Genomic DNA, 26,905 nt, shown 5'->3' with positions numbered 1-26,905 from the left:
TGAAGTCATAGCCGCTGTAGAGGAGTATTTTACAGGCCTCGAAAGAAATTATTTTATGGAAGGCATTACTGCTTTAGAACGAAGATGGAATAAGTGCGTAGAGGTTCACGGAGACTATGTCGAAAAATAAAATTAATTTTATAATGGAAAGTTAAGTGTTTCATTATTAGGCTAGGTACTTATCATCCCGCCCTTGTATGACAATCTCTGGAACCCAATTACAGGGAATCAAATTTGGTGCCGGATGACCGTGCGTGATTTGTTCCCAGTTATTATTATTATTATAACTATTTAGTAAATAGTAAATAGTATTTAGTTTATATATATTTATATAATAGTATTTTTAGTTATAATAATAATAATAACAGGGAACAAATAACGCACGGTCATCCGGCACCAAATTTGATTCACTAAATAGTATTTAGTGGCGTTATTTCGCCATCTCTCGCGCACCTAATGGAGGCGTCGATATGAAAAAATATTTACGTCTTATATTATTGCTTGATAAGTCTCTCTGCCACCAGGTTCAAAAGATTTCCCGAGCGGATTACAATTTATAATTTTCAATATGAGGAAGAGGTGGGTTGGCGCGAATTTAACACAAAAAAATAGATTTGGGCGCTCAGTCACGATACAATTACGTGTTTATGTTTTTTGAAAAAAATATCGTTTTGCAAATGATTATAGTAAAATGTTTGATGTATTCACGATACTCCTGTGTATCTCTCGTCCAATCTAAACGCAATTAACCAACCGCCCCCAAGCAAATTCTGATCGGATTATCCCATATTTGGAATAACGATGTTACCAGGACATCATAACTAGTTGAAGGTAAGACGAGGACGCGCGCTTGGAATTTTTGTGCGATCTGTGGGATTTATCTCGGCACCGATTAATCTTTTACTTTATTCAAGAAAACATAGCTATGAGTTGCGAAGTGAATATCTTTAACTTAACCGGTCCGTGGTCTTTGGACACGTGTAGGTATACCAGTATAGTTACCAGCATAATTTTATATCATTAATTTTTTGTACACTAAACGGAACAAGCTCTCGGTCGCTTGATGTTAAGTGGTTACCGGAGTTCAAAGATATGACAATTTGATGTTTCAGTTCGCAACCATTTACCCTAAAATGCCCTATTCAACTTTATTTTCAAAGTAGGCAGAGGCCGAGAGAAAACTCTGAGCTTAAACTGAGTTCAATTTGAGATTAATTTAACGCTCAAGGTAAAATGTGCGAAATTTAAAATCGCATGCTCCTCACATTTGTAAAACCCGCGTAACCTCACGACTAGAAGGGTGAAGCTAAATCAATTTAGGATGCTCTCGGGGTCCTAAATTCGATTCCCGCTCGGGGCGACAGATCCGCTCTCTCGGAAACCCCGGTTATACGCCCATCGACACCGACGCAAATTCAATAAAGATTCACGAAAAAAAAGTTACATAAAATATATGTATGTATTTTTGTTCCATAATAGAAAATTCAACTTTTTCCCGTCTATTTGTTTTTGTAACGGTCTAATAACTCGCAAACCTAGTTGAGCTCTCGCCTAAAACAATACAATAAATTAAATAGTGAATTTGCGTTTGAAATCATGTTTCAAATAACAGACCTAAATGAGGCTCGGAAAGTAAACTCAATATTTCCCCAGGGCGCGTTACAACGAGCCTTTTGTACTGTTCTGAGAAAGTTGAAGCAGTTCAACAAAGGGCAACAAGCCTGAGCGGGATTCGCACGCGCGTTACAAAAGACTCGAATTCCGTATTCAAATCAAATGACTCGTGCGGTAGCGACCGTGTGCTGTTATGTACATACTCGCGCGACGGAGACAAATAGCCTACAAAAGAGTTCTGCGATCCTAGTATTTACTTTTCATTTATTCAAAGTAAACATTATTTTAGGGAAAAAAGTGGTATTTATTTTCTGTTTTCACCCATGCAGAGCACCTCATGGAAAGCAAGTCGGAGGTAATTTATGAAGCAGAGGGTTAGATACGGGGAGATTTCCACACCTGACTTGAGACGTGACGGGCGTTTTCATACGAAGCGACGTGCCGCGCGCGTGATGCGAGTGACGAGACGTGTGATGAAAAATAACCCGTTAAAACAGCTGTTTAAATAAAGCGGAGTGAAAATATCATTGTGATTTTGAATGCAGCGATTTCCTGATGAATTATCGCAACAATAAGAGAATAATTTTCATCAAACTTCCGTTGTTCTGTCCTGAAACATGTTTCATTCTTAGGAAATTGAAAACAAACATGGAACAAAAACTATTTAAAAAAAAGTTCGAATCGCTGTTCTGCATCAATGAGCTTTGTATTAGCTTATTTCAGTAAGCTTTAGTGGTTGTTAGGGCGATAACCACTCCTCAAATAAATGTATTCAAAGTGTTATTACCGTACGGAATCGTGGGTCTTATTTCGGTATCTTTATGCAAAATCGTCTCTATTAGGTATCGTGTTATAGACGGACTAAACCTCCGATTTATGTATCCTTTCCAGTCCAGTGGAGTTGCGGTCTAATCTCTCGGGTCCATCTAAATTCAGCCATCCGTCTTTCCTCTCAGCTCGAATTTCGTTCTTTGGTATTATCTAACATCTACTCGGGTTATGGGCGCCTGGTATTTGTACTGTGGCAATGTACGTATTTTTAATATAAAAAAAATACCTGGGTGTGTAAAAAGGAGGAAAAATTAATTGTATTACAATCGTTATTGTCTTCGAGAGATGGGAAACGTAATTAAACTTTCAAAAGTAAACTTGTTTTTGTTCAATAGCGTATGCAACATTGTTTGTCTGAAATTATCTGCTCGTCAACAACAAAAGTTGTTTTCTTTGTACTCCGGAGACTTTATTAAACAAATTCTGTTACAAACAAAATTATTTTCGACAAGCGGCTGGCTGCCTTCATCAGTATTCCGTGGCATCCCCACGACGATTGGTTCGAATGCTAATCAAATTTCTTGTTTTTGTTCGGGTCGACCTTTTGTCTAATTTAACGAGCTCGTCCTATGTAAACGGCCGCTAGAAAATATGTTTGCTCCTGTCCCCTCATGAGAGCCTGGTATGTGCTTGTACATATTTACTGGTGGTGGAGCAAATTTTGAACCCTCGCAGGGCGGTATCACTGCTAGTAATATGTCCAACGCTTAGCCGATCTTTTTAATAGCTCAGAACGACATATGAGTCGATGACCTCCTTGAGCTTAAGTGTATAAGTTTGAAATCTTAATTACCTGTGTAAAACGGAACGCATGATTGTTTTGCGGTAGATTATTAGTTTATAAATAAAGAGATTAGAATAGAATAAATCAGTCGTATCTTCTTAGATTAAGGTTTCAGTATGTATAAAGATACGTCACTACTCGATCCTGAATGCCTTACAATTTCAGATAAATTTCAAATTCGATATCATGAGAGTAAAGTACATAAGATAAAGAGAAATCTTGGTGTAGAACAGTCCGTATCGCCAGCATCGTGTAGGGCGAAATAGCCCTCCTGAGGGATTCCTCAGGGTATCTTGAATGTTTAAAAAAATACTCAATTCTAGTTTTGCCTTTTCGAGGCTTAAAATAGTACTACGTAGCAAGAGAGCCAGCGTGAACTCAAATACAGCCAAATTATGAGTATAGCTTCACTAAGAAACTTACGAAAAATAACTTTGTTGATATGGCATTCGATTCAACTGTATTTACAGTTTTATAGAGTTTTATTATTTATTCGACATTCTTTATTGTAGGTAACGTTAAGTTTATTTTTTTTGTAATAAAACTATGATTCTAAATATTGAATATAATTTAAGCCGTTTGTTGGTACAAAGTTTTTTTTGTTTTTGAAGTGAAACTTCCTTATCGGCGTTGGAAAAAAATTTACCGTCACATTTTTCGGTTACGCGTCACATTTTTCCGTTACGCGCCATCTTTTAATTAACGGCTGTATGTTCTGAAGTATGGATGCGCATTTGAGAAACCGACCTCATGTCTCAAGGTGGGTCACGGAATACATTTTGTAATTGCAATAATCCCAGGTAACCCACTTAATATCACGTGGACCGTGCTATTATTGTTATTACGTAAAATAATAGGAAGAAAAGTACCAGGGTATTATGATATCAAAGAGATGTATTATTATAACTTTACTCTGACGTACAGCCTTCTTTATTAATTAACGGCTGTATGTTCTGAAGTATGGATTCCGATTTGAGAAATTGACCTCATGTCTCCAGGTGGATTACGGAAATCATTTTGTAATTCCAATAATCTCAGGGAGCCCACTTAATAATATCACGTGGACCGTGCTATTTATTACTGTTATTACGTAAAATAATAGGAAGAAAAGTACCAGGGTATTATGATAGCAAAGAGATTTATTAATAATTAACGGCGGTATGTTCTGAAGCATGGTTTCGGATTTGAGAAATCGACCTCATGTCTCAAGGTGGGTCAAACTTCACGAACCTCAGGAACCCCATTTAACACCACGTGGACCGTGCTATTATTATTAATTTATAGGAAGAAAAGTACCAGGGTATTATGATATCAAAGAGATGTATTATTAAAATGCTGTAATAATCTTAGTAGCAAAAAGGTAAAGTGAAATAATTGTATTATTTGTATTCATGTCTATGATAATAAAATCCTTTTGTTTAAACTTTATCTAATTTAACTTTATTTAACCAATTTCTAGAAAGTTGCATGTAGATCATTTTTCGAAAAATAAGGCCATAAACAAGTTTCACTTCTTACGTGTGTACACTAGTACACGCACACATTTTTATTTATTGCTTAGATGGGTGGACGAGCTCACAGCCCACCTGGTGTTGAGTGGTTACTGGAGCCCTTAGACATCTACAACGTAAATGCGCCACCCATCTTGAGATATAAGTTCTAAGGGTCTCAGTATAGTTACAACGGCTGCCCCACCCTTCAAACCGAAACGCATTACTGCTTCACGGCTGAAATAGGCAGGGTGGTGGTCGCGCGGACTCACAAGAGGTCCTACCACCAATAATAAAAGATTTTTAAAGGCGTAGAAGAGCCAATGAGCTCATAGCTCACCTGATGATACGTGGTTATTGGAGAAATTAATTATGCAAAATAACCTTCTAATGATGTTGATATTTAATACTAGTCAAACCCTAGCTGGCTCTGCTTAGCCGCTCTTTGACGGGACCAAACTTCAAAGGATCGCCCGCAGGCTAATCTGAACATTTCCTGAAAATTTTATTGAAATCGGCTCAACCGCTTCAAAGTCTATAAGAAACATACACACACAGACACATCGACACATGTATGTCTTATTGCTTTTTTTTTTTGGTCAGGAGGAAATCGCCGGGTTCCGCTCTCCACTGGGGATGGAGGGCGGGGTACGTCAGAGTCGAACTGACCTCCTGTCGCTCAACAACCAACGTCCAAACCTCGCATGAGACAGAACTCATGAAAAGGCAAAGGGGGGAAAGTGAAGCGTTTAGTGCGGAGCACATCTCTCCCATCACCCTCCCCATTGCTTAGCGTTCAAAATATTTATTAACGATGATTTAATTAAATAAAAATAATCTCATAATTACTGGTTTCGTTTGTGAAATATTCATATCGATGGTGCTCATTGGAAATACTAATTGGTTTCAGGTTACTATGATGTTTCAAAATATATTTTTTTATTTCGAAGCAAAAAATTACCTTTGAATTTTATCAAAGGGAAAAAGATCGGTTGGGTTGCGGAGTTTAAAATTGTATAATTTTTGTTATGGGAATAAATTTTATATTAGTAACTGTAAAATTAAAGTGTCAACATATATAAAATGTTAAATAATATTAATGAAAAAAATGTTCACAAGATGTTACACATTAAGAACAGTGAACATTGCATAGAATCACAGCCCACCGAGTTTCTCGCCGGATCTTCTCAGTGGGTCGCTTTTCCGATCCGGCGGTAAATTCTGCGAAGCATGGCTGTTGCTAGGGCCAGTGTTAGCAAAACCTCCGGTTTGAGCTCCGAGAACTCACCTACACGCTAAGGTAAAGCTGATATAGCCTTTCAAGGCTATCAGCATAGGTAGGGAAAAAAAATTGAATCGCTTTGATTTTACATTGTCCTTACGAGAAAAAAAGGCCTCTTTCGGAAGTCGCATCAACAGTCGTGTTTTTTTCTGACTTTTTCTGTAATTACGGATGCGCATTCCGTAAATTTTGCGTTTAGCTGAGTTCTGTTCTTTCTCAAAAAATTTGATAAATGTTAAACCCAAGACTCCCTATGGATGTTTTCACGTTAGCAAAATTCTGGCACATAAATATATAGGTATGACCTCCCCGTTACCCCCCCCGGACCGGGTATCCGTAAATGGATTCCCCAGCGATAAAAAAAAAGGTATTTATTACATTGTTTTCACACAGTTCAAGATGAAAAAACCCCTGAATTAATAATATAAATAAGGCTGAAAAATTATATACTAGGCCACCATAAATAACAGAAACACATCTACTGCATATCTATACTAATATATAAATCTACAGTGGTTTTTACGGGTGTTCCGTTATAACTACTGAACCATGCATCCGATTGACTTGAAATTTGGTATCCATATAGAAAATACATATACTTAATGGATAGGCTAATATTTAAATGAGTGTTGGACTCGCTACACCAGTTGCGGGGGCGTTAATGAAGACAATCTTTGTGGTGGTAAGAAATAATAATGTTAATTTTAAATGCCCAGCGAAGCGGATGGGTACAGCTAGTAATATAATAAGGCTTAAAAAATTATATACTAGGGCACCATAAATAACAGAAACACTACTGCATATATTATATTTATATATACTGTATTTGGTAGACACCGGCAGCGGTTTAGCTGTCGCCGTATACTTCTATATCGGATTCGTGGAATTGCATCCGTTCGATCGTGAAATGGAACACGGAACGTCAGCGGTGCTCCTTCAAATATCTCCCATGTATCATGTTACCCTGGTACTATTGGAAAAATATTATTATTTTATTATCTTTATATTTCTCGAGGATTCTTATTCTCGTTGTTTCTTATCTGAATCTTATATATAAAATTCTCGTGTCACAAGAACAAACAGAACATTACGCCGAATTCGCAGAATCAATAAGGACCGGTCTTGCTTCAAGATGAACTTCAAACATCAATGTTAGTTACCATAATAATATTCCTCTGAAACGGTTTGACCGATTTTTATGAAATTTTATATGCACGTTCAGTAGGTCTGAGAATCGGCTACTATTTATTTTTCATACCTCTTAAGTGTTAAGGGTTGTCCATTTTCTCCTGTGAAAAAAAATTCCCTAACATTTATTTTTTATTTTTTGCACAATTTGTTTTTTTGTTAAAATGAGGCATTATGTGGTTGAATGAGGTTTTGTTATTTTTATATTCCCTGATAGTTTACAGCCCTACATGCTTCTTTCACTCATTTACCACATCCTTATACATTTACAATAAGTTAGGTTTTTTTTACACTAGAAATTCCCTAGAAATCTTATATATGCAAAACAACGTTTGCCGGGCCAGCTAGTAAATTCTATATTTTAATGCTTTTCGATCTGTCTATTCAGGTTATTAGCGATCATAATATAAAAAAATCTGATTTCAAATGAGGTCTCGAAGGCGGCCATCAAAACGATGGACTCATCCACTCGTGCTTTCGGAGAGCCTGATAATAAACAAACAGAAGCAGATGCCGGGTGCTGTGAGAGGGCCACGTCAGCCAATAAAATTACGTCATGACGACAACGACCACTCTGAAAATGGCCTTAAGGTCTGAACAATAAAGCTTAATATAAGTTGTTTTGTTTTAAGTTCATAATGTGAAGTGGGAGTTGTAAGAGCAGGTGGCGCAAAGTACAGGGAAGATTGTAAAGTTTTATTACTTTAAATGCAGCTTTTGGTTTGTTAGAATTTTGCACGAATTTGTTCTTCGAAATAATTACGAGTTTGTTCGCTTGCAACATCTCATATACACTTCGGTTGATCGCATCACTTATTTCAACAAAATTACATGAGGGATATAACTGCATAATATATTTAAAGATGAAGAAGAACTAAAATATAACGGAAAAATCACCATACGTCTTGAAGTCAAACGTTCGTGTTAGAATGACTGTCTTTTCCTTCAAATTGGAACAAAGATTTCGGAACTCAGAAATTACTAGCTTTGAGTAAAAAAGGTAATTATGGCATACATTATCTGTTGAACAACACACATATGGAGTTGTAACATATTTTGTTTGACGTGCCTAACATTAGATTATGTTGGATTTAAAACAAAACAAAAAAGCTAAGACAAAAAATGAAATTACCAAAAAAAATACTTGGAAAATAAAACGATTAAAATCATTTTTGTGTTCGATAAATTGATTCACCGCACTCGCATATTCCGCAATTCCCAAATAACTCGCGTCACGAAAAGCAAACCCAAATCGTCCCAAGAAGAGCTCTAAATGTAAACTAATTTTAAAAAAAAGCAACGATTTATTCATGCTCACGTCAATTTATTCAAATATTAACGTTTAATATAAATTAGGGCACACGGTTTTCCAGTTATTGCAACAGGGGCCGCCCTCGTACAAGCTCACTTCGCAGTTTACGTACACGCCTGGCTTCAGGTCTGAGCACGCCATGAAGGATATCGTCGTGAGGAGGTTCGACAGGAGCTGCTTCACCCCGACAACCTTATGCACCTTGAACTTGTGCTTGATGTTGTGTAACTGAACATACTTCTCGATCGCCGTGTTGGCGTGTTTCCAATAGATTGGATTGTTGCAATCTTTACGGAGCCATCCCAGAGTTCTCTTCTCTCTTGACACCTTGAAATAAATATACTATTAGACGGCTGAACCTCTAGTGGTCGAGTGGTTTGTAAGATTGGTCCAGGCTAGAACCCCGGTTGTAGTAGGCGTTGTTGTTGCCTAGTATCTTTCCGACACCTTCGGCGCGCACTGTGCGGTACCGTGGGTTTCGTGGAGTCGGAGTGGTGGGGCTCGATGGGGTTTAGTCAGTAGTCGATTTTGCGGGGTAGCTATTGGTGGCTAACGCCGTGCAGTACCTCGCGCGCCTTTCTCAAGGCGTAGTCTCCCGGCAGGAATTGGGAGAAGAGGAGGACCCCTGTCTTCTTCTTCTCCCTGTTTTTCTCTGGAGGCGCCGGAGTCCGACATAACCCGGTCTCTTACCCCTCTCGACCGGGTATCCGTAAATGGATTCCCCAGCATTAAAAAAAAAAAAAAAACTATCCTTCCCACACCCATAATACAGGATTTGATCCTACTTAGAAATGTTGAGTTTCTTTCCTACCTAAGCTGATAGCCTTGAGGGGCTATGTCAGCGTAACCTTAGTAGATGAGCTCACGGGGCTCAAACCGGGAGTGTTGCTAACACTGGCCCTAGCAAGAGCAGTGCTTCGCAGAATCTACCACCGGATCGGAAACGTGACCCACTGAGATGATCCGGCGAGAAACTCAGTGGGCTGTGTTTATGGGTTAATTCACTCGTCGAGCCCTTCGTCGCAAGCGACGGGTTCGACGTGGACGGTGACCGGGATGTTGAATAATAAATAATCTAATGTATTATTGTTTTGTCTTTTAGGTTACGACTTTTTAATTAGAGAGAGTAGGGAAGTTATTTTGGTCAACCCACAATACTCATCAAATAAAAAGGAAATCGGTCAGAAACTGCCTGGTAGGAATTTATCTGAATTTCCCTGTACGTATTTATTGTATAAATGTATGTATAGACTTGACTTCATCGATATTGGACTTATAATCACAGAACACTCAAAATTAAATGAACTTTTTTGTTTTTTGTTTTGTTGTTGAAAATTTAAGGATAAACAAAATGCGTCGTTAATCGATATATCGACATATCGATTGAATAATGAAGAAGGTAAATGGTATTTCTGTGTTTTTTATATTTGCCTGTTTACAATGATTAGTAGTATTTACAGCTGTTGTTGGTATTTTTTTTTATGATTGAAAGATTACTGCTTGCCCGGAGGCCTTTCCAGTTCCACCAGGACAGGTGGGCGAGCAAAGGCTCAGCCAGGAGGGGTGGGATTTGCTAACAACTGATTGTATAAAAATTTAGACTGACTTGAGGCAGACATACATAGGTGGTTCACGTTGTGAATTCTCAAGACTCCGGTAACCACTTAGTAACATATGGATTGTAAATACATCTGACCATAGATAGAACTCTTGAAAAATTGATTACCAGTGTTTTTTTTCATTGCTTAGATGGGTGGACGAGCTCACAGCCCACCTGGTGTTAAGTGGTTACTGGAGCCCATAGACATCTACAACGTGTAAATGCCGCCACCCACCTTGAGATATAAGTTCTAAGGTCTCAGTATAGTTAGAACAGCTGCCCCGCCCTTCAAACCAAAACGCATTACTGCTTCACGGCAGAAATAGGCACGTTGGTGGTGCCTACCCGCGCGGACTCACAAGAGGTCCTACCACCAGTACGGCTGCATAAAATTAAAATTAATAAAATAAACAGAATTGATCACCGGCTCTGCTGCGAACTGTTGCATCATCACCATGAGCACCAATAAACGTAATAGCTTCTTGTAAAAATCGAGGCTGCGTATAAACAACATATTTGGATTTATATTTTCAATTGAACAGAGCACATATGTATATATAGTGTCTCGAAACGTGCGGATTAATAATTTAATTATTTAATAAAATTAAATAATAAAATTGAACAATAAAATGATTTACGATATTCATGACGGTAAAGCACGTTTTTAATGAAATAAATGTAAATGTATTTAAACCGCAGCTTTTATCGTATGTCGATAAATAATACTGAGAAGAAAATATTTAGGAGGCGCTATTTAAATGTAGACCGTAATATGTATGAAATTTGCGTAAGCTCTAAATAGAAGTAGGCTTTTTACCATTAGACTAATCGCAAAATAGTCACCTACTTTCAACATAATATCGGTATCTCAGTAGAATTCTATGACAGCCATGACTTTCAAAACGGAATGCTCATGGTTTCATCTGTCTCGTGGTACACACAGGCTGAGGGTACATACAATGTTATACTTTCATCGTGATGTCTGTTCGTGGAAACATGTTAATTACGTAAATTCTTAAAAATTTGGTACTCATTGGCTATTTACTCATCACTATTCGGTTTTATCCATGGACGTTACTTTGCACATACAACCGGCATCACAGTTTGCTTCGACAATATCGGCCGAAGGAAAAGATTTTTCTTAATTAATCTCTCTGGACGTAATTAGTTATGATGCTATTAAATAGATGATATTTAAAAAAACAGGAAATCATAAACGGCTTCCCGTATTTTTCCTATTACTTTTCCGTCCACCAAAATGATCGAATCGATTTTGAAGTTGTATTACAAAAAACGGGGAGACAACAGCACAAGCCGCCAAAAAAAATACATTTTGTGAAGTTTGTAGACATAACGCAGTGTCAGTTAAAGTAAGACATAATGGCTTTGATGTCGAAGATAAGGACTTCCTTGAGATAAAGTCGAAGCCATTGAAAAAGTAGGGTGACACTGTCTTCCTATTATTTAGGGTTCAAGACAAGGGGATACCAAATTTGTTAAACACCTTTTGCGATTAATATCAGTCACTAATGCTAAATGTCTTCACTGATAGCACGCTGATACTTAATGTTTTTGCGACTCTTTTATGGGTTTCGTGATATTTACTAAAAGCATTTGCAAATAAAAAATCTTCACGACGTAAGTAATGTAATCAAGTCTTCACTTTTTTTTCCTACCTTTGTTTTTCCTACCTAAGCTGATAGCCTTGAGAGGTTATGTCAGCGTAACCGGGCGAGGCTTTTCACTGTTTTTTTTTTTCAAATTTAGTTATCGATTTAAAAATAACTCAATACGTAGTCGACCGTGAAATAACCAGAAATCTAAAAAACCTTATATTACTGATCAAAAATCAACGAATTTCAAATTTATTAAATTATTGGGCGTAGATTCTCATCCACACAGCAAGCAACCATATATAGTTCGACAGCAGTCGGCTGCTTGGGGAACACTTCATAAAGCCGATGATAATCATAAAATACTTTTTGATGGAGAATAAAAAGATCTTATAAATCTTCAATTCACGTAAATACGCCCGAAAAGCCAGAGCGGCTTATCTCGCATCGCGATATCGAATCTGTGGAATTACATCCGTTGGATCGTGAAATGGAACCTCTGGGGGCGTTTTAAACACCTTCCATACGTCATGGTGCTCTAGTAGTGTTTTTTATTTCATAAGACGAACACATATGACTTAACTTCTTTTATGTGGAACTGATAGACATTACACAGATAAATCAGGTTGTCTCAAGGTACTTGGTACTTTACTGGTGGTAGAACCTCTTGTGAGTCCGCACGGGTAGGTACCTCCACCCTGCCTATTTCTGCCGTTAAGCAGTAATGCGTTTCGGTTTGAAGGGTGGGGCAGCCATCGTAACTATACTGAGACCTTAGAACTTATATCTCAAGGTGGGTGGCACATTTACGTCGTAGATGTCTATGGGCTCCAGTAACCACTTAACACCGGGTGGGCTGTGGGCTCGTCCAGCCATCTAAGATTAAAAAAAAAGTAACCTCATTTGTCAAGGTTAGAAACCTTGAGATAACGAAGAGGAAATTTTGTGGTGAAAGCCTCATTAAGTCAATACGGTAGACCTACCCTTTAAAAATGTTTAAAGAAATCATCAAGTTGATTGTTTTTCGCGGAGCCTGAAGTGTCTGTGGCCGGACAAGTTCACAGAGTTGGTTTCAATCAGGACGCGTGAATCGGCGTTTACTTTCGTTATGGCTTCTCAAAATATTGCAATTTAGCGTTTTTATCTATAGACAAAAGAATTACATCAGAGTCTACAACAAAAAGATTCAACTTCAAAATTACTTTCACAAATTTTGGAAAGAGGCTGTCGTTTTGTTTCAAGTTTCAAATTTTCAAACCCCTCAAACTTCTGATAATGTTTCCATTCCGTTCCAATCGATAAAACGTACAAAACATCATGAGGTACAGCCAGAACTTCGTTCATTTCCGCTCATTTCTGCTCTCTTAGTACACTTGAGGCTTAAAGTTAGGTCTATGTCAATAAAATCCGTCTGAAAACTTGAGCCATTACCGTGAACTCGTCAGTTAATGGAGCACAGTCAAATATCTTCGTTCATTTCATTACCTACCTTTAACTTCGGTTAATTACGAATGTAACAAATATGTTCTTGTTCTGTTGGTATTGACGCTGAAACATTTCATTCATAGTTTTATTATTAATTACTGTTAAAAATTAACACTATTTTTTTATTGCTTAGATGGGTGGACGTGCTCACAGCCCACCTGGTGTTAAGTGGTTACTGAAGCCCATAGACATCCACAATGTAAATGCGCCACCCACCTTGAGATGTAGGTTTTAAGGTCTCAATGTAGTTACAACGGCTGCCCCACCCTTCAAATCGAAACGCATTACTGCTTCAAATAGGCGGGGTGGTGGTACCTACCCGTGCGGACTCACAAGAGGTCCTACCACCAGTGATATCATTTTTATCATTATCATTTGTATAATGAATTTTTTAATTGATAGTTGGTAATAGATAAATCGAGAACACAGATCTGCGATCACTAGACCGTTTGCGCAATGAGTACTTGTGCGCGCATAATGCGAGCACGATAATTAAAAAACTTTCAAGATGATTTTCATTACACCTTCTGCCCATTTCTGTTCCCCTAGTGCTACACGTTTCTCACATACGTAACAAAGTTCGGCTGTGAGGAAATTGTTCACTTATATACATATATATTTGGAAGAATACGAAGTTGTAGCCTTATCGTTCCTTGGAGATTTTAGGAATACGATTTTATTGAATCGAGTCTTTTTGTGCCTATTTTTGTCTTTAATCACAATCGGAAACAGTTTTCCTTTATAAGAAGGAGTTACATTATGAAATGTATTTCACTTATTTACTGGTTCTAGAACTTTCTTAGCTAGCCAAATAACAGCACGATACTGGCGTATTTTTGTGTCAAATCAGTATCGTTTTTAATTAGGGCTTTGAAACTGCGATACATTAAATAAAAAAAATGTCTGTGTGGAAACTAGCGACATCTTGTAGCGGATGCCCCTAAACTTATAGGTATGTTGTTAAAGTTAAGGCATTTAATTATTGTATAACTAAACACAGAAAAAAATATATATATATAAATCTAACAAGTCTTTATTTGTTACGGACAAATAGATTAAATTTCATCAATTTTTTGGTTTTTAAAAATTTACAAAATCCTTCATTTAAAAATAAAAATATAGGTCGTGTGTTACTGCCATCAACAGAAGCAATGAGAAACTAATCGAAGCGAGGCCATCTACTGGCCGACGCCCGTAAACATTTTTGTTGAGTGCTTGGGTTTTCTATAACTAATTTATGTGCATTATCTATGTTTTTATCGTTGTCCATATTGTACGTAAATTTAGAATTACAAAAACGAAAATTATTAGAAATAAAATTAAGCTAAGTTAAAGTAATAGCGCTGTACCAGGATAACATAAAACCAAAGAAGTATACGCACAACGCTCACAAGCACGTCACAGAGGTCGCGCTCTCGAGCCCTGGCTGCTTTTTACAGAACAAACATGGGCCAAGTGCACTCTCCGCGTATGATGACGTGCCCGGGATATTCATGATGCGAATTTACAAGTGTGCGGAAAATACTTGTCACGAATAATGTAAATCGAGAAACAACAGTATGACATTTATTACAAAATACAAAACAATACAATGATTGAACTCTCCTTTTAAGCGTGCAAGCCTGTACTAGGAGACTCCGCTCTTCCATAAAAGCACTTTATATACTATAATACTACCATTATACATAACAAATGTGTGGTGTGTGTGTGTGTGTGTGTGTGCGTGCGTGTGTGCGTGTGTGTTTTACTTTATCATATTTAGTATAGCCTCTGTTTCGTCATAGTTTATAGATCTTAGCCATTTAGAAATACTTATTTTACACTCAGTGTATAATTTATCATATATTTTAAGTACTTTGTTTATTTTATTATACAGGAATGAAGACCTTATGTAAAATTTTCTTTGTGCAAAACTAGTCTTAATCATAGGTACAACGGTAATCATATGGTTAAGTCTACTACTGTTTCTTACTTATTTATTTAAAGCGTGAAAGAATTTAAATCGTAAACACATGAAAATATAAAAGGGAGTTTTTTTTTTACAGAAATCGATATACACAGTGCGGTGTAAACGCGGGCGGAATACACAAGTACCTGTTGAAAAATTTGCAGGGATCTGTCACGCGTCACCGCTGCCCGTTTATTTTCGGTTATATATTGATTCGGGCCACGAACCATTACGGGCTCTGCGCTATTTTTTATGACCTAGTAATGGCCACTTTATTTTCGGAATCGCAAAAAATATGTTTCCCTTTGTAGCGTACGAATGTATTCAGTTGCGTTACAGATAATGTTTATGAATTGAAAACGTTTACTATCGCACCACCCGCCACCGGAGTAGAGTTCATCCATACTACCTGAAGCCACTGCGGTCATCCACTGTGCGTTTCCAGAGAACTTTTTTGCCACGTACCATCCGGCTATGGAATGAGCTCCCCTCCACGGTGTTTCCCGAGCGCTATGACATGTCCTTCTTCAAACGAGGCTTGTGGAGAGTACTTAACAGTAGGTAGAGGCTTGGTTTTGCTCCTGGTATTGCTGAGGTCCATGGGCGACGGTAACCACTCACCATCAGGTGGGCCGTATGCTCGTCTGCCTACAAGGGCAATAAAAAAAAAGTCTAAATATCGAACAATTAAAATTACTTTAGTGAGCAATTTTAATCTCGTGCTACTAGGGGATCAGCGAACGTAACAAATAGGAAAACACAATTACAAGGCGAAGTACGTTGACTCGCTTCATCGTATTATCTTGGATTAATCCGTGCGACAAGACGATACGGCTCAATGCTTGCGACGCGACGTCAGAGCGACAGGAATGCATGGGGAATTAAATTAACTCCAAAGCAACTTCATCTATATTAATTATGTGATGTTGTCTTTCACATTCTATTTATTTATTACATAGATTGGGCGGGCCGGCTCACAGCCCACCTGGTGTTAAGTGGTTACCGGAACACATAGACATCTACAACGTAAATGCCGCCACCAACTTTGAGATATGAGTTCTAAGGTATCAGTATATTTACAACGGCCACCCTGTCTTTCACACCAAAACACGTTACTGCTTCACGGCAAAAATAGGCAGGGCGGTGGTACCTTACCGCGCGGACATTCTATGGTTAGTATATATTATTGATTTTGCCAATCACAACGCGTGATATTTGGCGTTCTAATGGTTATTGAGATTAAATTGAGATAGGAGGTAGAATACGCCCTATAACCAAACTATTTCCTATACCTTTAACATACTAGACCTTTTTTGAAATAGCTTAGAGACGTTATTATTAAAATTAAAATGCCACTTACCGTAGATACGAATTACTGCACAAGTGCAAGTACATCGCATCGCGTATCCCACACATTAAATACTTTAGTTTTAAACAATTTCGAAATTATATTAAAAAAAGATTCGTACTCTTTGATGTTTCTTCATATATAAACGAAAAACATAAGGGAAAATTATGATTAATTTCATGAATTATTTATCTATTAACATAAGTCCCTCGGTAGGCGTTGCGTTTTCATTACGCGCCGTCGTATCATTAAAGTAAAACACTTTTATTATCAGCGGCATAGAATACAAATTCGTATTCACTGTCCAATACCTTGTTATTTAATTAATTTTGTTTTTTATTGGTGGGTAGGTAGAATTAAAAATGATGTGGAACGAATTTTAAACAAAGGTTTTGTAGTGTGGAAATTACGTTCATTCAGAAACAATTTTATATATAAAACGCTTTTGTTTACTGGTGCCCGGGCATATTGGCAGACAGATTGGATACCACGATTACGATATACGATACGATACGATTACAATACGTTATACTTACGATTATTGCGGCCGTAAAGCATACAGCCCTTGATAGCCCTCAAACGATCCACTAACGGTGCTTTTAGGTATCTCAAGCACCGGTCATCGTTCTCGTCGAACCCGTCGCTAGCGACAAAGGGTTCGGCGAGTAAACTAACTCATAGACACAGCCCACTAAGTTTCTCGCCGGGTTTTCTCAGTACGTCGCGATTCCGGAGCGGTGGTAGATTCTGCGAAGCACTGCTCTTGCTAGGGCCAGTGTTAACAACGTCCTCTGGTTTAGAGCCCCGTGAAGTGACCCACGCGCTCGTTTACGCTTGCATAGCCCCCTAAGGCTAACAATTTAGGTAGAAAAAAAATCATTTAAGGTCTCCACGTCCTCTCCACTCCACTCCTCGTCCTCCCACCTAAGCAATAAAAAATGTGTCGTGGGACACCGGATAGGAACGAAGTTTGTTAATAGAAAAATATTAACTTTAAGTTCTATTCGAGGTATAAAGAAAATAATTATTCGGGTATTATGATTTTTTTAATTAATCAAAATAAATAAAAAACTACTTTACAAAGTTATCAACTTTATTTTATTCACAATGATTTATAAAAAATATATTATAATAATATACAAAGAAACAGCTATTTATATGAATAATAATAATAATAACCGTCATCACGTAGACTATACATTAGACACTGTATAGCCATCATACTAGGACTATACATAAATAATAAAAATCTTACGTTACGGACGTTTTATGCCGGTTAGGGGGTACCCCTCCGCATCGTCCCATAAGGAACTTCGTTCCAAAAATATTAATGAAATTTTTGAAAGGGGCAGCGAATAGCAATACAGTTGAGACTACGAACTCTTGTCTCAAGGTGGGTGTCTCTCAATTCGCGTGTTGACAGTGAGGTCTCCGGGAACTAGGAGCACCTGACTGATGTCACCTGATGCTCGTGCAGGAGACAGTGCTATCGTCGTTGTAGACAAGTCCTCACGCATCCAATCGATCTGTTTAAGGTATTGATAAACGCTATAGCTTTCAAACAAGTCCCATACAAGTAACAATGATATAAAATATTCTATTACTGGTGGTAGGACCTCTTGTGAGTCCGCACGGGTAGGTACCACCACCCCGCCTATTTCTGCCGTGAAGCAGTAATGCGTTTCGGTTTGAAGGATGGTGCAGCCGTTGTAGCTATACTGAGACCTTAGAACTTATATCTCAAGGTGGGTGCCGCATTTACGTTGTAGATGTCTATGGGCTCCAGTAACCACTTAACACCAGGTGGGCTGTGAGCTCATCCACCCATCAAAGCAATAAAAATAAAAAGTATAGTTATTTTTCCCTAATAACCTAATAGAGATGTTTGTCGACTAACAATTAGAAAAATGGCCTCAACGGATCAGTTAATTGCTGTTTGTATCAACGTTGCCTCGCTCGCGAACGAAGTACCAATCGGTAAATTGTGTTGCCATCTACAAGCTACCGCGATCCGGTACGAACAATACCGACGAGTGTATTGTATAGTGCAAACCAGATTTATTAATATAGTTTTGATGTCCCCGATCATAATGTTCATGTGTTATGGTTTCAATCGTTAGGAGAGCCGTTAACACAATTGAAATATTGAAATTGTTTTCTATGCCAATAAAATAATGAATCGATGTAAACACATTTGTGTCGTGTTTATTTATAGTCTGTTCTAACCCGGCGGGCTCTGCTGGCCGGTCTTTGTTTGACCTTGATCAGTATCAAACTTCAAAGGTTCACCCGCAGGCCAGTCTGAATGTTTCCCGAAAATTTTATCGAAATCCGTCCAATCGCTTCGAACTCTATATGAAACATATATATGTACATAAATGTATATAGACATCGACTTTGATACATATAAATATATAGACGAGCTGACCCAACTACGATTCGGTCTGGCTTTGATATTAATAACTTCTTTATTTAAGTCGATTTCATTCACAATCTCATGATTTCCTTTTAGCGCAGAACCCTAATTATTTTCTAAGCCACTCGCTATAACAACAGCTATATGCCACCGAAACTTTTGTTGAATTGGTCCAGCTCTTTCGGAGATTAGCTGGAACAGGTAGACAGACAGAAAAAAGGTTTTTAGTTATAAGTCCGTGTGTAGTTGACAACAAAAGCTGTTAATTTGACACTACGAACAAACACTTCCATCTATAAAATATATTAATACGTGAAGCAAAAACTTTGCACCCCTTTTAACGAAAATTGCGCGGACGGCGGAGTATGAAATTTTCCACACTTATATAGAATATATTCGTAGAGAAGGAGTGCAGAATGTTAATATATTTTTTAAATTATGCATTAAAAATACATTGAATCAATAAAAAAGACATTACACACACTACTACCTTGTATTCGACACAAACATATTTGTTAATTAATTGTCAAACCTTTGTTATTGCTTAAAGTCTGTACGCATGCATACTATTTATTGTCAAACTTTTGTTCTTGACGTTTGTGGTCAAATTGAGAATAGATTAAAATTGTTTATCTTTTATATTATTTGTCTATAGCGTAGTCTTGGCGAAATTTGTGATTATAGAAGTAGGCATAATAGAATAATTTTGACAATAGAGCCATAATCATATTCAAACTTATAATTTCAATTAAATTTGTCGAATTTCGGCTACTGCGGGACCACTAGTTATATTTATTCTGTGTAACGTCGTCTTGATGCTCAAAATACGAACAAACAAACAAAGAATGAATTTTTTTATTATTATTTAATTATATTAGACATAATTCATTATTTGAATTCTCGTGTGATCAAGAGAACTATTTTAATTTATTCATTTTTAAATCACACCTAAATATGTTGCTGTCAATTTATAATTAGAAATTATATTCAAATAATATGATCACCTCGCCACACCTCCGCGTTGCGAATGACTCGTGGAATTTCGTTTTGGCTGGGAGGAGGATATCCTACTTTATCCATTATAAGTGTTGAAAACTCTCAACTCCAAGATAAACTATGTCTAATAACTTGTACTGTGCTAAGTCGTTTTGTTTACTCAGAAACTTTGCTTTCTGGTCTTAAGTATATGAATCTTCAGATGCTTCGAGATTTCGTAATTAAATTTTTAGAATGTGTAACGTACAAAGTTTATTTTCATTACGTAACAATGTTCGAATCCCGTAGGCGGGTACTAATTTTTCTAATGAAATACGAAATACGTACTTAACAAATGTTCACGATTGACTTCCACGGTGAAGAAATAACATCGCGTAATAGAAATCAAACCCGCAAAATTATGATTTGCGTAATTACTGGTGGCCTACCACCAGTAATTCACACTACCTCTTGTGAGTCCGCGCGGGTAGGTACCACCGCCCCGCCTATTTCTGCCGTGAAGCAGTAATGCGTTTCGGTCTGAAGGGTAGGGCAGCCGTTGTAACTATACTGAGACCTTAGATATTTCAAGGTGGGTGGCGCATTTACGTTGTGGATGTCTATGGGCTCCAGTAACCACTTAACACCAGGTGGGCTGTGAGCTCGTTCGACCTTCTAAACAATAAAAAAAAAAATTAATTTAAACGTCATTTGTTCCAATTTAAAATTAGATGTAACAGATAGACGAAACGAACTCAATGTATCGAGGTTTTCTCGTATATTTTATTCTTGATTGATAATACCAGTATATTAGCTCTGGTCGGGCAGAAGAAAATTCACCGTTGCCCCCTCCTTGGCCCCCACGGGAGTACGATGACCCAAAAAGTATACAAATGTCTCTTGTTCCCGGGGTAGACGGCACATCGTTATGTCTACGGAGTACGTGCCGGTGAACTATTAAACATTTGTTTTGTTCAATAATTTATAATCTATATATATCTTCTTCTTCTATCTTCTATCTCTATATATAAAAATGAATTGCTGTTTGTTAGTCTCGCTAAAACTCGAGAACGGTTGGACCGATTTGGCTAATTTTGGTCTTGAATTATTTGTGGAAGTGAAGGTTTAAAAGGTAGATAAATATGAAAATGCTCGGAATTAAATAAAAATAACAATTTTGTTTTTCCTTTGCTGTGTCCCCCGTCGGACGGATTACTTTTGTTTGTTTTAAGTTTATTTTATACAAAAGTTTAGGTCTTTTACTTACCGACTGAGGCACTACGACGTCTGCCGGGTCAGCTAGTAATTTATAAAGATTAACACGATTTAGATAGACTCAAGAGTCTTGACAATCAATGTTCAGTTACAGAGAATTGAGCTGGAACTAATATTTTTAATAACAACAGTCACGCACCTTTACCGACCATGTTGAAATAAGAAAGCTTATATCAACGATTAAAGATGAGATCGGTCACGCTTCCGCGATACATTTTATTACAATCAACATATATGTGCAAATCTGTTTCAACGATCGAAATCAAAGTCTTATCGAAATAAAACATAAAGCGGACATAAGATTCAGGATTTAGGCTCAAGTAAACATAGCCATAATCTTGTAAAAGTACTGCTCAACTGTAATTATGACGGGAGTAAAGGCGCCGTTCTGACGCCGGGTGTCTCAACCACGAGTACCTATTTGTACGCGCAAAATATCGACAATTCGACATTAATGTTTCATCGGTGAAAGGTATAAAGGAGTAATAACATAGTAGAGGCACCGGATTTAACAGCGACGCGTGGCGCCGGGACGTCGCGGCGCCGCCCGCGGACTCCGGTCCTGTCCGCCGCGAATATAGCGTTTATATTCGGTACGCTTGTTAAAAAAAAAAACGTTGTATTTTCTATTATTGCTTAGATGGGTGGACGAGCTCACAGCCCACCTAGTGTTAAGTGGTTACCGGAGCCCATAGACATCTATAACGTAAATGCGCCACCCACATTGAGATATAAGTTCTAAGGCCTCAGTATAGCTACAACGGCTGCCTCACCCTTCAAACCGAAATGCATTACTGCTTCACGGCAGAAATAGGCAGGGCGGTGGTACCTACCCGTGCGGACTCACAAGAGGTCCTACCACCAGTGATTATGCAAATTATAATATTGCGGGTTTGATTTGTGTGATGTTATTCCTTCACCGTGGAAATAAATCGTGAACATTTTGTTAAGTACGTATTTCATTAGAAAAATTGGTACCTGCCTGCGAGATTCGAATACCGTTGCATCGCTAGATACGAATACACCGGACGTCTTATCCTTTAGGCCACGACGACTTCAAGTATATTGTATAATGGAGAAATTTCATTACAACCAAACGTCGAATAATTTCCGAGTGTAGAGGCAATGTCGACAACAAACTGCCCTGTAGCTTCGATCGCTATATAAATCAGATTTGTAGGTTGCATGTGTTCTACGGCTGCCTAACAATATGTGATTGAACTAGCAGTGGTATTGTAAAGTCTACTTATAGTCCTCGAAGTTGTTATAAGAACGTTGTTCGTCGGCTTCGCTCGGCACTGACGGTAGTTCAAGGCTCTCCGTCGTGCGAACAAGAATCAATTTAAAGTTACAATCCTCTCGAAGCGTACCACAACTATGCGAAATAAATTCACTTAAACACGTTCTCTTCTGTGCCTGTCTTGTCGGAAGTTGTGATGTATAAATAAAAAAATGATCGGCTCGTCAGTCAGGGCGTCGTTAGTTCGATTCCGAGTCAATGTTTTTACGATAGATATTCGGTTTTCGGAGAATTATGTATTTGTTCTGGGCATCTTACGCATGGTACCCAGCGTTAGATAGTGGTTAGACAGAGGCTTGGCTCTGCCCCTGGCATTGCTGAAGTCCATGGGCGACGGTAACCACTCACCATCAGGTAGGCCGTATCCTCGTCTGCCTACAAAGGCAATAAAAATAAAATAACACGCGTTTTAGAAATCACGCATCAGCTGTCTGTTTGTTGTATTTGATTAGCATGGCGTGTAATTTTCTTTCCAATTTTCCGGTCCACATTCTATACACTCTGGTTCTAGAAGACATTCGTGATTTCGTTCTGGATTAACAGCACAAAATCATGTTCCAGTTCTAAAAATCTTAAGAAATTGTTGAAGAAAGCTCTGTGGTTCCTAACTCTGCGGTGGTGAATGTGAGTGCTGACGATAATTGTGTCAGAATACGATCATCAAATGTATGGTTAATGAAAACCATAAAATTGTGGGATTTCCAGTTCTGATGGAAGTAAGCAAAATGCCGCGAATTAAATTAGAGAAAAGAAAACTTGGAAACCTTTTAATTGGCTGGAACCTCTTGCTCTTACCAAGATTGTTGCTACTACCTTTAACTAAAAGAAAGACTGTCTTCTAAGTACAGTTAGTTAGTAAGTGCATTTATCATTTGGAACGTTTTGTAAACCGATTCACTAAATAATAAAGTTGAAACATTCGTTTGCAGTTATTGAGCGTAAATCTGAACAGACGTCCGTGTGTGGATAACAAAGCTGTCAGACGCAGCCCGTGGAAACGCTTTAAGCAAATTGAGAGAGTGGCTTTACTAAATGCAGTTGTTTCACCTAAAAGCGTAATGAATATGCTTTTTCATGTCCTTGTTAGTTCGTTTATAATGACGTAACCAATATAATTACGACTGACTTTGATTTTAGTTTAATGAGCATGTGAAAAATATCAAACCCGGAAAGAATATTATTTGCGCGATTAACGATGGTAGACCTCTTGTGAGGCCGGGTGGTTGGGTAACGTTATCATCGGTATGCTGAGAAGCTGGAACCGGTTTGAAGGAGATAGTCTTTATGCTATACAATTGAGACTCAGACCTCACATTTCTAGGTTTGTGGCGGCAGTTACATTGAGATAGATGTCTATGGGCTCCGGTAACCGCTTAATATCAAGTGGGCTGTGGGCTCGTTCATCAGTCTATGCAATAAAAAAAGACAAAAAAATTCAATGTACCAGGCGCGCATAAAAACATAGATGTAAACGTTGCTCAAACGTTAATAATATAAATTAGTACACTTGTCAAGTATGACGGTAAGATTTGCGATGCTTTTCCTTGTCAACCTGGTTTGAAATTCCACTAAAATCAGTCTCTAAATTTAAAAATATCGTATTATCGTTTCAATTTTTGGTTTGTACTCACTTAAGAAAACATTATTGTGTATACCTACTTCTCCTCTCCCAAATGTATCGGCAGAAATAGGGAGAGATGGTATCGCCTTTTTTACCAAACAAAAAAAAATCGATCGTAAAACAAAGGAGAAAATGGTTCTTAACATTTATTTATATTTTTATTGCCTTAGAAGGCTGACGTGGCATAGAGCCAAGTCGCCATCCTGGAGTAAATTTCATTCAAAAACCAGATTGTTAGTAGCAAAAACGATATCTGGAAACGCACTGTTTTGTCTTTACCTATTTATATGCTTATATGTTGCCGTCCCCTAGAAATAACTGCACATACGCTTGGTACGGTACGAGTTTAAATTAATTTAAATATACTTGTGTGATCAAATTATATGTTGCGGGAATGTCAGAAGCGAATAATTTCGTTATAAAGCTAGGTTTTCAAATTTTGTCAAAGAGAACTATATAATTTCTGCAAACGATACACGTGTACATAGAAATTCGCATTAGGGGACGTCTTTACATTAAATAATACGTTTCGCGAGACACGCACATTGGAGCGTGTAATCAGTTCTCTGCTCTGCCAGATTGCCTTATTAACATCTTCGCATGAAAAACGTTTACTTCTATGTGTTTATGCGCGCCTGTTACATTTAACGATTATTAAAATTTAATTATACCGTCAATATTAAAACAAAATTATTATAGATTAACAGATATTACCATAAATAAATAAATGAAATTAAGCCATAAATAATGAATTGTGTTTAATTATATAAACAAAAGTAAATTTTAAAGTTTTTGCTACCTATTTATATGTATGATCAGGGACATGAGTTTAACTCGTAGACATTCAACTCGTTACCCGGACTTCTGTTTTGAACACACAATGAGTGGCCATGAGCGTAATATGGTTGCCACTCCGACATTTATAACTATATATATGACGACGAACCCGCATAGTGGTGCTCACCAGATACACCATCAACTTTGATTGTACGCAAAATAACACGACGCCCTAAAAGCCTAAAAACACCGAGAGTTGATCCAGGAATCTGACAAGACATGTTTCAGGCGACGGCGGCTTTGTGTAGCCCCGTCGCGGTCGGGTAATTAGCGGCGCCTACGATTAGTGTGTTATTGTATCGCGCCACTTTTTCAAAGTAACATTCTGACGCTTCCTTTGGTTACTTACGTATCGGTTCTAAACTTAAGTCGTCGTGAAGAACTACATTCCTCACGTACAACGGTGCTCCGACGGCTATCCTGCAGAAACGGGATTGGGTGACCTGGAGAGAGAGAGTACGTGCATACGAATTGCGTGAGCGAACCCTACACTTGCATAGGTCATGACGGAACGTATGGACCATTGTAACGAAGGTACAATTTACTTCGCTTGCAAATCATCGGGCAGAGGTAGCTATTAACGAGCTCTACTGTGAATTTGTTTTTGGAAATAGTATTTTTTTATATATAATGTACATGAAGCGCATCTAAATCTCAAGGTTTCAATGAATGTGATGGACTATTGATAAGAAGAAATAAATACCTAAAAAAAAATTTTAGAGTTCAAGATATCATCGTATCGTAGGATGTCGTTATTCGTCACGCTTGTCGCTTTATCAATAACAGTCGAATTAATATCTAATCGAAAATAAATCAATTCAACGTTAAAGTGAATCACAGGAAATAAAAAGTAAATTTGCGGAATTATTTTCTTAAAAAATGAATGTTCATTTTCCGTACATTTGTAAGGATTTTTTTTGGGATAAAATTACGGGAAACTTTACTCAAGAAAAGTTTGAAAATAAATTTGCCTCTTCTACCCGATCAAGAGGTTGGCAACCTTGGGTTGACAACCTTGGTTCTTGTTAAAAGCCCGCCCGATGCTACGGAATTCACGATCTGATGTTTATGGGTTCCTCTAACCGCTTAGCGTCTGGTTGGTCGTGGACAGTGTGCTTAGTGCGAGTTTAATGTTCTCGATAGCGTAAAAGTTAACTCAAATTTGTATGGAGTTTTTTTTTGTTGCTTAGAAAGGTGGACGAGCTCACAGCCCACCCGGTGTTAAATGGTTACTGGAGCCCATAGACATCTACAACGTAAATGCCGCCACCCGCCTTGAGATATAAGTTCTAAGGTCCCAGTATTGTTACAACGGCTGCCCCACCCTTCAAACCGAAGCGCATTACTGCTTCACGGTAGAAATAGGCAGGGTGGTGGTACCTACCCGTGCGGACTCATAAGAGGTCCTACCACCAGTAATTACGGAAATTATAATTTTTGTGGGTTTGATTTTTATTACACGATTTTATTCCTTCACCGTAGAACGTTTACGTAAATTTGTGTTAACTTTTACGCTATCGAGAGCGTTAAAAAACTCGCAATAAGCACACTGGTCTCTCCATCTTGTTGTCTTTTTTAAACATGTGTCTCTAACTGTCGCAAGTTACTTCAGGTTTAGAAGTTAATGCTATGTATATTTAATCATAGAAAAACCGCCCTTGCATGACCCAACATTTATAGTTGTTTCTCGATATTATTCCTGCCTACCTTTATCATTTGCGTGAAAGAATTTGGGGCTTTAACGGTAAACATGGTTCTTGACGCTTTTCTTTAGTTCGTGAGTTGGCAGGATCTCCCCGGGGCCCGGCATATTGATCCATACTTACGTATTCAGACTCATTACGATGCGACAGGTGTTCCGTGACAAGCTCTCTACCTGTCATGTTATCCTGGTCACTATTGAACTCGAAACTATCTTTATTTGTCTGTTTTGTTTTCTAAAAGATTAGTTGACTTGGAATATCATAGGAAGTTCTATATTTTTAC

General features: G+C 37.9%; 2 protein-coding genes across 5 annotated transcripts in view; one reads left to right on the top strand and one right to left on the bottom strand.

Moving 5' to 3' along the window:
* The window catches only part of LOC101744498 (neurobeachin), a 573,788-nt gene that overhangs the window by 146,920 nt on the left and 399,963 nt on the right, over positions 1-26,905 (top strand). The gene's annotated exons all lie outside the window — the stretch shown is intronic.
* LOC110384801 (uncharacterized) lies at positions 8,474-10,623 on the bottom strand. The gene is made up of 2 exons (XM_021346406.3): positions 10,526-10,623; positions 8,474-8,828 (listed from the first exon to the last, which is right to left on the bottom strand). The coding sequence occupies exons 1-2, from the start codon at positions 10,613-10,615 to the stop codon at positions 8,532-8,534; spliced, it is 387 nt and encodes a 128-aa protein (XP_021202081.1). The 5' UTR covers positions 10,616-10,623; the 3' UTR covers positions 8,474-8,531.

The sequence above is a fragment of the Bombyx mori genome, chromosome 14, assembly GCF_030269925.1.
Source record: "Bombyx mori chromosome 14, ASM3026992v2".
Taxonomy (NCBI): Eukaryota; Metazoa; Arthropoda; class Insecta; order Lepidoptera; family Bombycidae; genus Bombyx; species Bombyx mori.
This window is presented reverse-complemented; position numbering and strand designations above follow the sequence as displayed.